At 45.2% G+C, this 17232-nt stretch overlaps 1 protein-coding gene across 4 annotated transcripts in view; it reads right to left on the bottom strand.

Annotated features, from left to right (window-relative positions):
• LOC135371211 (protein split ends-like) overlaps positions 1 to 17232 on the bottom strand; it is a 69011-nt gene that overhangs the window by 17668 nt on the left and 34111 nt on the right. For 3 of the 4 annotated variants that reach the window (XM_064605276.1, XM_064605277.1, XM_064605278.1), the window contains exons 2-8: positions 12518 to 12817; positions 4922 to 5104; positions 3675 to 4085; positions 3097 to 3314; positions 2267 to 2378; positions 1944 to 2181; positions 243 to 596 (exon numbers count right to left, since the gene is read on the bottom strand). In XM_064605276.1, coding sequence (XP_064461346.1) covers positions 243 to 596; positions 1944 to 2181; positions 2267 to 2378; positions 3097 to 3314; positions 3675 to 4085; positions 4922 to 5104; positions 12518 to 12817 — 1816 coding nt within the window. The remainder of the gene's footprint in view (positions 1 to 242; positions 597 to 1943; positions 2182 to 2266; positions 2379 to 3096; positions 3315 to 3674; positions 4086 to 4921; positions 5105 to 12517; positions 12818 to 17232) is intronic. The other variant, XM_064605279.1, reaches the window with a different exon arrangement.

Genomic DNA, 17232 nt, shown 5'->3' with positions numbered 1-17232 from the left:
TTTTCAGGAAGAGTTGAAAGGAAAAAGAAAGATCAAGGCGCTTTGCCACGTTTTAACGTTATATTTTGCCGTCACTTTATGCCTTCTCTTATTCCTGCCTTTGCACTTATTTGCCTTTGAAGTGTATTTATTTCTTTGCCTTCTCTTATTGGGATTGGAAATTTCAGACCCCCACCGAGGCTGCCTCACATCTCTACCAGTGACGAGATGAGGCAGCCTGCTTTGCAGATCCTAAGACTGACCTGGAGCTTCTTGCCACCCAAGACGCGGCCACGCATCTCCGAGACCGCATGCTGGGCGCACTCGAGGCTGTCAAAGTAGACGAGGGCATGGCCTTTCTCCCGGTCCACGGCCACGTAGGTGACGGGGCCATATCGGTTGAAGTTTCGTGTCAGGAACTTCTCTGACACTGTGTCTGCGATGCCATCCAGCCAGACGCACATGGTGGGCATGCTCTTGCCAAAGCCCAGCTTGATGCGGTTGGCACCCAGGTTCTCGCCGTCCAGTTTGCGCATCGCCTTCACCACACTTGCAATGTCTGAGTACTGGATAAAGGCGTACGAGGATGCCGACCCCTGTTTCTTTATGTCGATCTCCTGCAGAGAGAACAATTCAAATTCGTTTTATGGACTATACTTTGGGAGAAGCCAACTCAGTGCACAAATCTAAAGACATCTGTGATAGGCTTGGACAGGCGCACGGAGTCTCCGAGTCGCAAGTGTGCCTGCATGCTTTAAATTGTTGGTTGTACAGAGACCATGCTGCAAAAACACTTGTTGGAAACGGCAAACTTAGAGCATATTTGCTTGCTTTATAACAAACATGCAATATGTTTTTACCAACAAAACATTCTAATTGTCATACCCCCATCTGCAGGATGTCCACCATCTTCACGTACGCCCCTCTCTCTTTCAAAAGAGCTTTAGTACATTTTGTTCTAGCTGACTTATGATTTGTAGCTCTGTTGTGCTACCAATATAACTAGCAGATTTTCGTTTATGTTCTGCATTTCACTCTAAGATATACTGTAGAAGTGTTTTTTTTTTTTTGTGCGGAATTATTTTTCGTGCATTCCTCCAAAATCGCGAATTTAGGTTCCCGCGAATGACTCTGGCCATATGAGGGTGAAAATCGTGCGGCGTTCGACGCTATACCATGACTACCTGACCCTTTCTACTCCATGCAGCGTAGGCAGTTTAAGCAAGCCGCAGAAGATTGTTTTATCCCATCGGGGAAGATGTAAAGAAATGGAAATTGATCACGCTTTTGTTACTCCTACAAACGCATTGCACTGCACATATATATACAACTATACCACGAAGCCGCAACATGCCTTTCCCCGCCTTCTCAAAACCAGCTTGTATGATAGTATGACATCTCAACCGCACTGTTCAGTGCCCTGAGTGATAATGAATGAGAACTGCTAAAATGAACTGGCTGACCTGCACACGGCCAGTACTATGGCCTCCTGCAGGATCCCTCAAGGCCATTGTACAGGGCCTTTTCTCCCATGTCTGTGAGGGGAAGAAAGAGATTGACCTAGAACGCCGCCATCCCCGTGAACAACGGATGTCTTAGTACGTGCCGAAATATGCCAGAGTATTGACCGCGGCACGATATGCAAGAGCAAAGCACTCCCGGAAACCTGTGTCGCGAATTTAAGTTCTCGCGAATCACTCCTCAAACCAGCTTTGTTCGAAAGCGCAAAAATATTTTCCACGCGGAAAAAAGCACTTCTACAGTACTTTCCTTAAGCAAGCTCAAAAATTTCTTCTTGACACTGACATGAAGCCCCGAAACTAGTTTTAGCAATGGGGTCTCTTTCTGTATCCACTGTGTCTATTAATATATTAATAAACAACTGTCAAAAACACCCACTCTTACACCATTCTCAGAGCACACAGATAGGACATAGAGAAAAGGGAAGTATAAAAGACACTCACAATGATCTCCCCAAACTGCTCAAAGTGCTTCCTTAGCTCAGTAGTAGTGATGTCCTTCTCCAAATTCCCGATGAACAGCGTTCGTGTGGCCTTTGGGTGATATTCATCCAGCTCTGCCTCTAGGGGCCTGAACTCATTGTCTTCTCCGTCCAGACCCTCATGTGCTGTTACCTCAATTTTGCAGCCAAAGAAGAGCTTATCCTTGGAGACTTCCAATGCCTTCTCCACGTCCTCAGGTCTGCACAACAAACACGACACCTCTGTTGGATGTCCTTCTTGCCACGAGCAATACAACTCAAAATATAAAGAAGGCATGTGCTCACTTTTTGAAACACACCACAGCGTAACGTTCCGTGCCTTGGCCTATGACTTTCACAACTGTAACCTTCCCGTGTTTCTTGTACTCGTGGAAGAGGCCATCTTTGAGGCTTGTATCTGAAAGAAATATGAACACCAATTGTTAGGATACGCTCACACTGTGATTTGATTTGATTTATTGTTTAATGGCGCAACAACAATGGCGGTTATATTGTGCCAAGACATTGATAAAATATGGAGATGGCAATTTTTCTTCCTTTTTGCATCGTCAATTCAGTGCTCAAGATGCTATGTATGCACAAGAGAAATCAGGGCAACATTTGAGCTACGCTCAAGCAGACCACTGCAAAGTATGTTTTTCTTTTTTCCCTTGACAAACAGATGAGATAGTTCAGAGTGGTGAGGCAGGACTTCAGGACAACCGCAGGCGAGAGTTTCCAATCGTCCTTACGTTCGTACTCGAATGCATGATGTAAAAGTAGCACGGTTTTGCTTTTGATTGTTTCTCAGTTTTACAGAAACAATTCAGACTCCAGAATTTATGTATTCCCTGTAGTTGATGAACATCATGTCAAACAAATTACATTTAAGAAGAAGTACAAAAATTTCAGAATACTTTTCAGTAGAAGTGTTTTTCCCCTGGTTTTTAAAACTCTTTTTTTAAGAAAGGATTCGAAAGATTCGTCAGATTCGTGGATTCGCAGAACCTTCCTTGGATTCGGATTCTGAAAATTCTGGATTCATCCCATCTCTAGAAGAAATTCTATAAGCACCTGGATCTCTGCATCCGTCAAGCCATTTCCACGGGCAAAACAAAGCGATTCTCGCCACATACCTGTTGAACGGACTGGAAGGTTCCGAACACAGATCCCAAGAGGCCGTTTGTCTTCTCGTTCACTGATACAGCTGTCGTTGTTATTAGACTGGCACGTGCTCAATGATGTCGCATTTGAGTTGGGTGCTGTGACGGCTGACTGGAGGAATGGAGTCGCCGAAGGAGCTGTCACAGTACTTGCAGGCCGATCACTGCGTGTGCTTTTCACGCTATTTTGCCTGCATGTGAACAAGAAGGCTACGTACCTGTGCTCCAAAAGGGTATGCACTACGAATGCATGTCAGTGTGCATATTTGGTTCCTTTTGGAACAATACGAATTGTCATAATGCACATTCTGAAGCATTATTCACTAGAGCCGGGGAGTCACACTATATTTTCCCTGCCTAAAATATTTTTGTTCTGGCTCCAATGCTAACATGGTATGGAACTACTGCAACTCCACCGTCATCTATGTGCACACTACACTTTTGTTCAGATGACTACTCTTATCAGCACACTGATGAATGAATGAATGAGTTTAATGTGCCCAAGAAAACTCCATTCATTCATTCATTCATTCAGAGAAAGAAGGACTTACGTGGGTGACAGTGCTTTCCCAGGTGACAAGGATCGGGCACTACTCTCACTGGAGCTAGAGCGCACTTTAGAAGAAGAGCTGCCCAGGCGGCTGCCACTCGAGCTGCGAGAGCTCGAACGCGACCGCGATGCTGACCGCGAGCCTCCTGACCGCGACCTATGATTCTGCTTCGCACCTCCGCTACCGTGCGGCCCTCTGCCCGGCTGTGACGGTGGGGATGTAACTGTAGAGCTGACAGCACTCGCTCGTCTCGATGATGCGCTGCTACTGCTGGTTGCACTCCGACCTGCAGGCGATGCTACTGGGACCCCTGCATCCTTTTCATCAAACGTGTCGACGCCAGCGCCGTAGTTTCCTTGCTGTTCAAAGTGCTGCCGCGACGAAGCATGGCTGCGAAAATGGCTCGCCGTTCTGCCAAAGCATAAATGAGAAGAATGACTCCCGCAGCCACAACATAACAGCTGCAATTCTTTTTTTTTTTCGTGTCTTCACGACTTAAGTCAGTGCATTCACACGCGCCAACTTTCTCCACCAACCATGACCAACTTTGGAGTTGGTCCGAGTCGGCCGACAGCATCAACCACGACCAACTCGAGTTGCTCCGAATCGGTGGCGGACCGAAAACTTGGGAGAGTTGGCGATGTTCTAGCCAATCAACGTGGGGAGCATTGCCACATGACCCCCGAGGGCATGAAGCGATTTAGTTTGTACCGTACTACTTGGCATGCGTTCATATCCTACAGGGGTGTCTGAGACATGTTTTATTTATTTTTTTTACTAATGCCACTTAAACATATCAATAGGCATTTTTTGGAGATATTGGCGATCTTCTGACAAAGTAAATTGACTTAGGTTTGAACAGTGACAGCTGAAAAAAAAACAAAAAAACAAAAGGCACCAGCAGTTCGATTTGAGCCTCTACACTCAGATTGCCGTAAGGTAATTTGTGGGTGGAGATGCAGAGTTGGTACGTGTAAAGGCAGAGACGGCACCATCTTGATGTTGGTCATAAGACGTTGGTTTGAGGTGGTGCAGTAAGTTGGCCCGTGTGAACGCAGCCTAAGAGATTAGTTTGATGTCACAGGAATGGCTCTGGCAATTATGCTCACATGCTGAGGCAGGCCCGCTGCAAGGCACACGCTGTTAATTTGTTATTTGTTGTTGTTGTTGTTTTTTTTTGGTTGAGTCGTGAGGCATTTCACGTTAGTCCGGGAGTGCTCAAGTTACTGATGAGTAACTCTCGGTACCTTTGAGCGGGCCCATCCTGGTATGATGTAGCAGGCGCAATGGAAGTGGTCGAGCGTGCATACCTGTCCCTCGACCGTCCCCTGTTCTGGTAGCCATCTTCATCGTGGTAGCCGGCTGGACGCCTCACGTATGGATCCCGCTCTCCGCCACGCTCGTAGTAGTAGCTCCGATCGTCTGGGTACCTGAAAAGTGTATACACACAGGGTGAGTTACGCCAGGCTCGTAACAACGAACAGATGCAGTCAACAACAGTCACAACTTATCGCGATCGACTGTCACAGTCGCAACAATTCCCCGATCTGAATGTTCCATAATTTTGCACGTATTAGCAGCGGCTCATGCGATACTTTTTTTTTTTTTTTTCACGGGCGCTGTGCGGCTTATCTGATGACTATTTTCCCTGGTATTTTCACCATACCCCGGTTTTAATGAAAGGGCCGACGTTGTCTCGTGTTTTCCGGAACAGCACCTCCCTGCCACTGCTCGAACAATGTGTAACAGGGTCGCGTCCACATGCGAGCGGACTGACCTTCCTGGTACTTTCCCCCATGCAGCTTTAACGAAAGGGGTGACAGTGATTCATGTCTTCTGGAAGTGATTTGGTTCAGTGATTCATGTCAGAGCAGCCGTGCAACGCATGCCCAAGTGGTCCAGTGGGTGGACACATCCTGGAGGAACATCTCTACAGAAGTTATTGACACAGCTTTCAGAAAATACCTTAGTGAGACGCTCCGTAATATTTCGGATGTTAGTCTCCCTTCTGTCGAATAAGTAATCTCAATTTTCGCTGCATTAAAGTCACTATTGATTTTGTGTCTGCATCACTGGTTTACCACACAAATCAGTCGCGTCGTACTGCCCGCGGCTAATCAGCCGAAAAATTTTCAAAATATTCCTATGGTACGACTTATACGCGTGAAATTACGGTACTGTTAATTGCAATTCATGGCAGGACTAAAGTTGTTTGGATTATGCAAGATCAGAGCCAGCTAAGACAAAGCTGCATAAAGCACAAACGAAACCCCCATGGAATAAAATAGGCTCTAACTACGCATGCAAAAGATATGACATACCCGTAAAAGAAAAACATGCTGGAACAGTGTTGTTATCAAATGAACTTGTGCTCCCATCATCATGATTGATGACGGGACTGCGTTTGACACCAGAAGGTTGCTTTCAAATTTACACGTCACTTATGAGATGGATGACACATGTGTGAGCTGCGCTTTTCTGTTGTCCCCTGTGCATGTCTTTTAGATTGAAGCACAAGTACTCTGAGTTCTACACTCCTGTTGCAGCTCTAGGGTTGTCCTATAACGGTATGGGAGCTACTCCATTTCCAGTAAGATGGTAAATTTAGCTTACAAGCACTGTTCTGTTGTATAGTATTGTGTGAAAACTTGCTTTAGCATTATTAGTGAGTTTAGATCATGGATGTCTGGAGATAGACAACCCAGGATTTCTGTTCTGCGATGCTTTCTGATGTCACGTAAGCAGAATCCTACTGATCTAAAGCTGCGTACAGCTGAGTACATTTTATGACAGTCGAACAGGGAAGTGCAAAGAGAACTGGCATTCTAGAGTGTATCCATATCTCGATATACAAGTTTCCACGAAAACAATCCACACTGCTTTTGTAGCTGAAGTAACAAAGTAACAAATAAAGAATGAATGCCCAAAGCAGTGCATCCTCCACCACCATGACTGCCAAGGCATATTGTAGGATATGATTTACCTTCACAATAATATGCTTGTACCAATAACTATAATAAAAATCTATATCTCCATCCAAACACCAACACAGTTATACTGGCAGCACAGTTACCCCAACACCCAAATGCCTTCAAGCACTTTCTACTGGACACCATCAATGCTACCGCAAACACTGCAATGAAGCTGCAGAGTGCTTGTTCCAATAGCACTGTGCAGGAAAGTATTGCGGAACATTACTGCACAATAGCAGCAGACATCAGTAAACCATGACACTATAAAAGGGGTCTTTTTAGTTGAACAAAGCCCCACATATAAATTTAAACAAATATTTTTTGAGTAATAATTATGATGTGTGCTTCCTTTCTTCCCCTTAGAACATTGGCAGCTTTACAATTAAAGTATCTGCGCCTACATAAGAAAAAACGTCTTATAACAATTCTATTCGTGAAGCACAAATACATGTCCTACAGCACGAAACTGTGAATGAAAGTCTGCAGTCCCGTCACACAATGTGTTTGCTTGTTTGCAGGAAAGTGACACTGACTTTTCTCCTGGTGTATTTTGGGAAGAAAAATGTGAACAATAAAAATTTTGACAATGAAAAAATGGCTAGGAAGCAAGCGAGCTGGAGAAGATGATGCATAATGTAAAAACCCCGAGAGTTGAGACTTCGTGTTGTGTCTGTCCCTTCGTGTTCCCTAGTCTTGGGGTTTTTACATTATGCAATAAAAATTTTGTCTACGTCGAGATACCAGCAAAAAATAAGCTCTTGTGAGGACAGCTAACAGCATTGCAGTTGGGCAAAATCTACCGCTTCTGACCTCGCCATGGTGTAACGCAATTGAAATAAGGATTGGCACGGACAGTATTCAACTAACTTGGCCAGTCAACCCTTATCCTCAGTGGGTTCTACCATGATCAGTTTCAACCACCCGCAGCAGAACCACCACACTCCCCACCTTCTAGCCTGCAGACCTGATTTGTGTCCGGAGAAGTAGGAAATTCGAACGCATGAATGTGACTCTAATCGGTCTTCCAGTGATGCTTAGTGAAAATTGTGAAGTAATCATATTTTCTCATGGCAGTGCAGACCATAGTCAACACAAACATTTAACCAATCAACTCAGCACACTGAGCATCTTCCCATCTTAGGCCAATGATTAACATATTCTGTAGCAGAGGGCATAGAAGAGCAGACAGGACATGAAGATCATTAATGAGCCACAGGTTACCCAGGCCCAAAACTGTAGAGTGAGACATCCAAGAAAACTTATCACTAAATAAGTCAAATCCGACCGCTGACTTGTGTGCAATTGAAAATAATGAGTCATTTAAAGTAAAGATGTAAAATATATAATTTGTTTGCAAGTTCGCATTGCACAAGTACTGATAGGTGTTTCTGTCTGCACCTAGGGGACTACGAATTCTCAAAAACACTTAACAGAAATATCAGCTGTAAAAATGAAATGGAATGTTGGTATGCAACATATCAGAAACGTATACATTTCAGGTACTAATATTTGACATTCTAAGCTAAGACCTTGGACTGTAACTGTCCCCCCTTAGAGTACCTGAGACAGTATTCCGGAATCTCCATGGCCACCTTTTAAATGTTATGGTCATCACACACAATCTAAGCAAACTAATATCAAAGGACTACAGAAGTAAAGGTCTCGCATGACTAGTGCATCTGCATGTTTCGTGCCTTGAGATAACATTTTTTGCATTTTGCTTAGACTTACAGTATTGTGTCATATATTGTTCTCCTGGAAATTGTCAGCTATTATTAGCTAGCGGCTGTCTTTATATGTACAGTGATCAAAATGTAATGATGAAGAACCTGCATCACAACGAACACAGCAGTCGTTTTTTTCATGACATTCATCAGCCAATCACAAGCCACTATCAGTCAACGAATGCAAAAGCATGCTTTGCACATTCATTTTGACATCTGAAGACGGTTCTCTCAATGTGTTTTGAAGAGGAGAGCGTCTGACCTGCGTCAACAAGGATAACCACATCACACCAGCAAGACTTTTGGTCAGCCCTGTAAATCCTAGTCACTAACATGCGAGTGGAATACTTGAAAATGGTGGGGGCTGCAGCACCAAAGTACTATTTTTCTTTTTTTTTTTTCCTCGTAGACCTTCCGCGTAGCAGGTTCATTAATGTCATAAATGCATAGGCTCGACATAATAAGGACGATTAATTTTCGTTACACTGAGCGTAGATATAGGGAAGCCATGCCTGAAGTGATCTCGAGGGTGATATTTGTCAGAGACAGGTAATGACAGTCATTAACTTCTCAGTTAAAATCTATGGGTTTCAAAACGAAAAGTATCACATCTTCATGATAGAAGTGCATTCACTACCCTTTTCTGTCAGTCACCTGCTATCACACGTACATCATGGTTTCAGTTCTTGAGTCTTTACTTCTGGACAAATTTCCAAATGGAAGAATGCAGTTGGAAGTTCGAACAGTGATGGAACTGACTAGAAGCTGCTATAGGCAGCTTCTTGGAGCAGAAAAAATCCTGCTCTGCAGCAGATTTTACAGTTCGTGAAGCAAAATGTACCAACTCCTTATGTCCTTGCACATCGTAGAAGTGCTGTTCTATGTCATAAACCTGTTGTTGGCATAAGTTTGGGTAAAGCAATAGCTTCATGTGCATTATGACACTAAACAGAAAATGTTCCAGACAACACCCCCTCCCCCATCATTTATGCTAGAAGTATCATTTCTTACAGTTTCTCAGGGCTTCAAGGTTGGAAGAGCTAGAGTTTTTTTTTTTTTTAAGTCCGTGCTAGCACCGCGAAGCAACTGTGGCTATGCGGCATACAGACGTGGACAGATGGAATGAGGAGTGGGGGACAGGGGCTTAGTATGAGTCCTCATCCGACTTCGGGGGGATTTGTGCTGACATTCGTCTGGAAAGCCTTTGGAAAACCGAGGGAAAACCTCAGACAGTACAGATGACATTCGAACAAGATTCACCTCCCAGTCTCAGCGTCTCCCCCTTAGGAGAAGCGTTTCTCCACAATGAAGAGAGCCACCGTACAACTTTCAGTTTCGTTTTCACTTTCATTGCATGTCCGGCAGTCTCTTTTGGAGCAAACATGGCACAATAAGTTTAAAAAAACAATAAAGAACAACATGCGTTAGTAGCAGCATGTAGTAGGATCCACCTTTTGGTGCTGTATGATGCAGAAGTTCCATCACTGCAGACACAAAGTGAGTGTGTATGTAGTGCAAGAAAGAAACTCAGCCATTCCATGTTACGTTATTCCACAGAAGTCCAGTAATCAACAGAAGACACAGAAGTCCAGTAATTGTGCTTAAGCTGCCAGCGCAGTAACACGAAAGAAAAACTGAGATCACAGACGTGGCTGGCTCAGGGTGGTATCTGGTTCCAGAATATGCTGATTATATACTGTGGAATGCAGGAGACTTATAAACTTGGGACTTGTACAAACAGGGGACTTACTCCCCCTTCAGTAATGTGGATCATGTTAATTTCTAGTGTGTGGTCCTCACATAACAAATTCCAGAGCTGAACCAAGATAGCTTCATTTTTTGCAATTTCAAATTTCATAAAGGTATGCCTAGTATGTAACAAAAAAAAAAAAAAATCTTACATAACACAACCACAGCTACAACCATACCTTTGCAGGCATGTAACCATAGCTTTTTATAAATAACCTCTGAAGTTCAGTTATGTCAGAAGCTCATGTCAAACAGGGACAGGGCAGTTCAATCATGGTCAAGATTTTAAGGTATAGTAAAATCGCAAAACGCCTAGTTTGCTCCTCATATGCAGACACCTAAGCATGCATCAAAGTGAAAGTAAACTGTAATTAGAATTACATTGCATTTTATATTGTTACATGACAAGTCTTCAAAGGAGTCCATCAAATACCGCATGCCTGCAATCTACTTCATCAAGTGTTCAATGGCTCAACATGCATCTTTGAAAGGAACGTTCTACTGGTCAACAGGAATAAATATGAAACTATGCACCACCACTCCCTGTGAACCTAGAAACGCGAGTATGGCAGTATAGAAACATTGCATGTTTCAAAGTCCATGTCAAAGCAAAAGTCCACTCCAGGAGAAGAGAATGTAAATCTTGGTTCTTTCCAGCATCTTGTTATTATAACTGATAGTTGGCCGTGACCGAGATTATTTGAGCCAGGAGAAGCATTGAAATAAATATAGTTAAAAATTGTGAGACAATTATATGTATCATTAAATTCTCCAAATCAAGCAATAACATCATATACTGCAAGTCCCCTAGAGCGCAAGATATTGGACAGCAATCGATCTTGAATAGCTGAAATGCTCAGAGGCAGCTTCAACATGCAGGAGAAGATGATTGCTCGTACAAAAATGTCAAGATGGAAGGATCCACATATCATATTTTATCAGTTACAATTTTCATTTTTATTTTTTGTAAAAATGCTATGAGAGCAGCACAGATGTCGTTTTCGCAGTGGGTTCTACGGCCAGGAGGGCCTCTTCTCAAAGGATGTATGCAACCTCAAGATGTTCAAGTACCCAGAATTCATTCATTAACTCTTTAATTAGGAAATTTTGAGCAAAAGCGAGATACGAGAATGGAAGGCAATCCGCACTGAAAGCCATTCAGTCTTTTCAAAGTGCTGAAACGAGCACCAGGTCAGTACCTACTCCAATCATCTCCATCGCTCCAAACTATGTCGCCCTCTGACGTGGAACGAGTGCTGTTCTCCCGCGCTCACGACTGGCGCGGTTTTGGTTAATTTGTGCAGCAGCACTTGGCGATATTTCAATGCACATGCGCATTTCAGGATTATTGAAAAATGGAATGGCTTTCAATGAGGATTGACTCCCATTCTGCTCTATCGCTTTTGCACAAAATCCCCTAATCAAAGAGTTAATTAATGAATTTTAGGTAATTAGTCATCTTATAGTTATGTACTCTTTTCGAGAGGACGTCCGCCTGGCCATTTTACTCAACTGCAAAAATGAAGTACGCTGCCCTCATAGCTTTTTCATAAAAAACCTGAAACTGATTAAAATAAACGTCCCTGTTCTCGTTTCAAAACACCAGGTATGAGAGGCTGCAATTTTTATCTTTTCTTTTTTAGTTTAGGATCTACACTGATACCGATGAAGTCATTGATATTTTTAAAATACAACATGCGTAGATAAAGACCACCTCAGCAGCAACGTCTAAAATTTGTAAACGTGGACAGGGACAACCCTATTTTCCGGTCCATTAACCGGCCCATTAGAATGACATCACATCGTGTCCTGCAGCTGCTCAATCCTCGCAGAAGCGATGAGTAGAATCGTAAACTTTCAGCTCCAGAATTGATGTAGAACACCTGAACGGACAAGTGACGTAAAATCCACGGTGCTGGAGAACCCGGCGTCAGTGTAGCATCCACTTGGCGTAATCCACGGATAATCCCTCACTTGGTAACTGGTACACACTCACACACACATAGAGAAAATCCACCGGCAGACATGTTGTCCACATGGCACGTATCCTGTATTCGCTGGCACTGCTTCCACACATGCGTGCACCTTTATCCACAGGATGTTTCACACCTGGAGTTGCATGACACAACCTTGCACCCACTATGTCCAACAGACCTGAAGCATTGTTCCGCGTCAAACCTCAACAATTTCAAGGTTGCACCAGTTTCTTTTCTTTCTGTTTTTTTTTACAACAAAAAAAGTGAATTATGCGCGGTCATAGCAACATGTGCGGATGAGCAGTGCAGGACAGATTATGACAATGAAAAAAAAAAAAAAACACTTGACAGAAAGGGTTGTGTGTCGTACTGATGCGAGACAGGTGAAATTGTACATTGATAAGCAAGGAGAAGAAGCTCACCGTGCAGTTCTGGCAGGTCCCTGGTACGGCGTAGCCCCTGCGGCCGAAACCGCAGCGACTGCCGAAGCGGACGAGGTACGCTGCGAGGGCGGCGGCGGCAGCAGGTCCTCGCGCTCGTGGATGAAGATGGCTGAGGCGGCGCACGCTGCGGGTTCGTAGTAGTCGGTCTTGAGTAACCGCTCGTCCACCTTGTTCTCTGCGCCGTGAGCCTTGGCTGCAGACCGCAGATCGATGAACGAGACCGTCGCCGAGACCCCGTCAGCATCGCGACGTAACTTCACACTCTGAACCTTCCCATACCTGCAGAAGACATCGCGACGGCGTTAGCAGACGGCACCACTTTCAGCGTTTGCGCTGCTATATCCCAAAATTCACAGAGTGATATTCCCCCAGATTACTCGAGCGAAAGATACGCAAAACATCATAGCTTTCTGCTGCCAGGTAATCGCGAGCACCCAACGTCTTGTCTTTTCGTGCTCTTCTAACCACGAGGAATATCCTGCGGATCAGGATTATCCGCAAGACATTCCGTAGCAGACGACAGTATGCTGCCGGTGTCGGCTGCTATGTGCGCAGCCCGTCAATCGCGATGCTCTGGCGGAGTGCGAGTGCCCACCGGCTGTATTTCCGCCCCGTGAGCATTTTGTTCGTTTTCTTCCACTCGGATATCCCATAGGGATGTCGCTAATATGAATACACGGCATCTGGAACGCCACCAAGACAAACACAGCCGGTTGCTTAAACAGCGTGACGGTTGTCATCAAGAGCCCACCAATCACGACCGCACTTTCGGCGACTGTGGCAATGACGACGAGCCGCCATGAGCCATATGTGCAGCCAGTGGTAGCCACAGCAGGCTCGTGTTCGAAATCGTCTGCGGCGACAGGCTGAAGAAGACGACATGACGACTTTTTTGTCCACATGGCGAAGGAGTGAGAGGAGCCTTCTGTATATCTAGGTGGCGTTGATCTGGATAACACTGTTACCGTACACGCCCATCCGAACACTTGGCAAGTAAAAGCACCAAATTTCGCCACGCAAAAGCGCGAAGGAATAGCCACGCACAAATATAAAGTGAATCTGCGGTACCCTGTCATCCCTGTTTTCTAGTACCCTCGTTGCACACGGACGCTCCGGAGCAAGAACGTGCAGGCAGACGTGACAAAGCAACTGAATGGCTGCATTGGCGATGTGAGTAGAAGAGTACAGAGTCCGTATACGCTCCAGAGCAAGAGCCCCCGACGTTGAGCTCGCGTTCAAAGTTCGATGTCAAGCGTATACGACAATAGAAGGCCTGTGCAATGCAGCGTGACACTGGAGAGGTCTGGTTTCGTTAGAGGGCAGTAAACAACACGCAACACCACAAATCGAAGAGTCTATGTAGCTTGCATGGTCATATTCACACTGGAATGTAAATGAACATCAATTAACCCGGAGATCATAAGGCCATCCTATGCTAGTACAAAGAGTTGCACGACAGCTGTGATACAAGACTGAGATCAGTGCGGTAAACGTGCACAACCAACTGCTCTACCATCGTGATCTATAGAAAAACAGTTGGATGTATCGAATTATCTGTTTTTGTAAGCCATTCCAAGTGGGAGACTTTGCTGCTGGCTTTTAGGTGTGTTATTGCATCAAATACTCACTCAGGTGTGTAGAGACTGTGTTCAAGAAGGGTGACTCATTTTTCTATAAAGCTAGCTGATTATCTGCTGAAATAGTGTCCAATCATTGTTTCTGAATGCCACATTTACGTCAATGGGTCATTGTACTATAACAGAGTGAAGCAACATTTCCAACAAAAATGGAGTTTAGAAGAAAGGGCAAACTTTGTATGTGACAATACCGACTACCTAGAACATTCCTTCGCAAAGCTGACTTGACTGAGATGCAAAGCCGGCTTCAAATGAGTGTCGCATGAGCAGCGGATTCCTGTAATCCGATCTTGTTATGCCCTTGTCTACGTTTTTAGATTTCCGCTGAAGGTGTTCCTTATGTGAAAATCATTCAATAGCCGCCCTCTAGTCAGAACTGAAAAAGCGACAACAGCCAGCCAACCAACCCAGTCAGCCGCCATTCGTACAGCCACGGAAACACAGACGAGAGAAGAGGGGCTTCTCTCTTTTGCGCAGGCACTCGGCAACGCCATCGACGAGCGTAGAAAAAGGAGCGGTCACGTGACACGAGGAGCGTCGCGTCCAAGTGCATGTACCCACAGAGGCCCCGTTTACTGTTTCTTTGATTTCCCTCCCTTCGCAAATTGCAGCACTCACCAAAACACGCAAAAGAAAGGGCGAAAAGCAATTATAGAAGCTGCAATTATACTACAGCGCTGCTCTTGAGACACAAGCTGCTACTGCTGCGCTGCTCGCCTGGAGTGCATTTCTGGATTTCTGTACGTGGGAACAGCAACAGAAAAAAAGAAGAAAAATACAGTATATGTATATATAATCTCGACACGAATAATAAATGCGCGCACCGAAGAGTGCGTAGCTCACGCATTCGATATTACGCCGCACGGACGAATAAAAATACAGCTGCGGCTGTTCAATAAAGGGAGGGTGCCTCCAAGCTGGCTCCTGATTGGCTGGCAACTCGAAGGCTGTTTCGCCCTTTGGAAGCACCCCCCTTCTCTTCCGCAGTGCATCGGGACAAGTAGGACTATACATTTGCTGCGCTCGTCTGCAATCTTGGATTTGCTGACGTATGTGCCGAATCCACTGCATGTGTTGCTGAATGATCGCAAGAAGAAGGTTATTCGTCTTGCGATTTCAGGTAAAAGAGAAACCCTGCACTACGGCGATTTCGCCGCGCCTGTACGAAAGATGATTGTAAGACTTCATGGACTTCTTTTTTATGCTGTAGTTTTTTCCTCCTTGTGCATTGGGATTGCTGTGATTAGTGTACCTTCAATAAAAGTTTGTCTTGGATGTCCAAAAGTCTCGTACAATTTCAGTAGGTGCTGGTGAAAAGAATCTCCTTTACAACGTGGCGTGTCCGTATGATCTTGCACGTAGACCAGCAGAACGTATTGCCAAAACGTTTGTACATAGAAAAAGTTGCAAGCAGAATATTTTACGCCTTATTCTGCGCACAAAACGGAAGCACTTATGTCGGCATCAGCGTACTGCAAAATGCAGCTACACGCAGAGTATTACCGACATCACATTTCGAAAGCGCGACATTTTCTGTGATGTCCACAAGGCTGTACGATGGGACATACTCAGGATGCCTGCTCAGAGGACACTCAACGCTCAGAGTTCGTGATTTCTAGGATTTGTATCGCTATTTTTCTTTTCTGCCGCCTTAGTAAGCGCGGTTCACCGTGCCAGTGTAAGCGCAAGAGGCAAATGTAATTCAAAATATTATTTTGCTCCCACCCGTGTGCCCACTTCCCGCAAACTGAAGTTTCCGACGCTTTCACACAGTCGTTTGCGTGCCTTTTCGCTTTTTGTAATTTGTATCTTAGTTTGGCCTTTGGTGCCACGTCAGGCCTGCAACAGGCTTGTCTCAGCTCACTAGCTCTGCGTGCCCAGTAGCTCCACGCAACGTCGGTCACGACAGCTCGCAAACAAAACGCAATACAACTGTCCACTTCAGTTTTTGAGTGCACACAGGCGGAGGCAATTATTTTCGTCAGGGCGTCTTTTACATGTCCTACACTCTTAAAAATGAACTTCACCGCATAGCACGCTCCTAGCCAACCATTATCTCGAATGATATAGTTATCTGCCCTGATTTGTTGAAAACAGGGGGCGTACGCCATTTCTGTGACACTTATGCTGTTCATAATTGTCACAGAAAAGGCGTACGCCCCCTGTTTTCAACAAATCAGGGCAGATAACGATATCATTCGAGATAATGGATGGCTAGGAGCGTGCTATGCGGTGAAGTTCATTTTTAAGAGTGTACATCGAGAACAACGAGCAGGACTTCCCACGGGCAGAGTGGCAATTGGCATACGGTCCCCGGACCACCGCCTGCCGCGTTGGCAAATCGTGAGCGTCACGTGATGCCTGGCCGCCTGCCAACGCTCTCTTTACCTTGACAGGAGCGTTTTCTTTTGTTCCTTCTCCTCGGCCAATCGCATGGGGGCTACGGCAGCAGACGACAGCGAGTCATTTCTGCCATTGTGTGCCGCCCAAGGGCTGTGTTTTTAGAAGGCAACTCGCCCGTAGGCAGGAGGAGTGGGCGCGCCGAGGACTGTCGCAACCGGTTCTACGTTTTTCAAGCACACAGTTTGTGTACTGCTGCACATCGAATGGGCCTAAAGCAGTATTATAGACTCGGGCGGGCGGGCCAGGCATACGAAGCGGGTCAAAGAACTGAACACTATTTACTAAAGCTGCACAGCGAACAGTTGAGCTGCGAAAAAAGCAAGAGCAGCTGGTAAGGATGCTGCTGGAGTGAGTGATACAACAAGCATACTATGAGCTTGGGCACTGCCTTGTCATGTTTCCCTGCTTTGTCTAGGCTGAAGATACCACGAATGAACACGTGACGAAAACAACATATGTCGAGAGGCAGAGAGCACACGTGCCACAGCGTGAACACCTGAACCTAACTTGCAGCTGGCATATGTGCTACGATCGCGGACGCTTTACATTGAATTTTGGGATTTATCTCACAGCCGCTTACATAAGCGAAGCGAAGGATGCCTAAGGAAGCCTCTGGCTACGTGTGCAATTGAGAACGTGCCAATCAGGTTCTCC

The sequence above is a fragment of the Ornithodoros turicata genome, chromosome 10, assembly GCF_037126465.1.
Source record: "Ornithodoros turicata isolate Travis chromosome 10, ASM3712646v1, whole genome shotgun sequence".
NCBI classification, from domain to species: Eukaryota; Metazoa; Arthropoda; class Arachnida; order Ixodida; family Argasidae; genus Ornithodoros; species Ornithodoros turicata.
The sequence above is the reverse complement of the archived record's forward strand: the minus strand, read 5'-3'. Positions and strand labels throughout refer to the sequence as shown.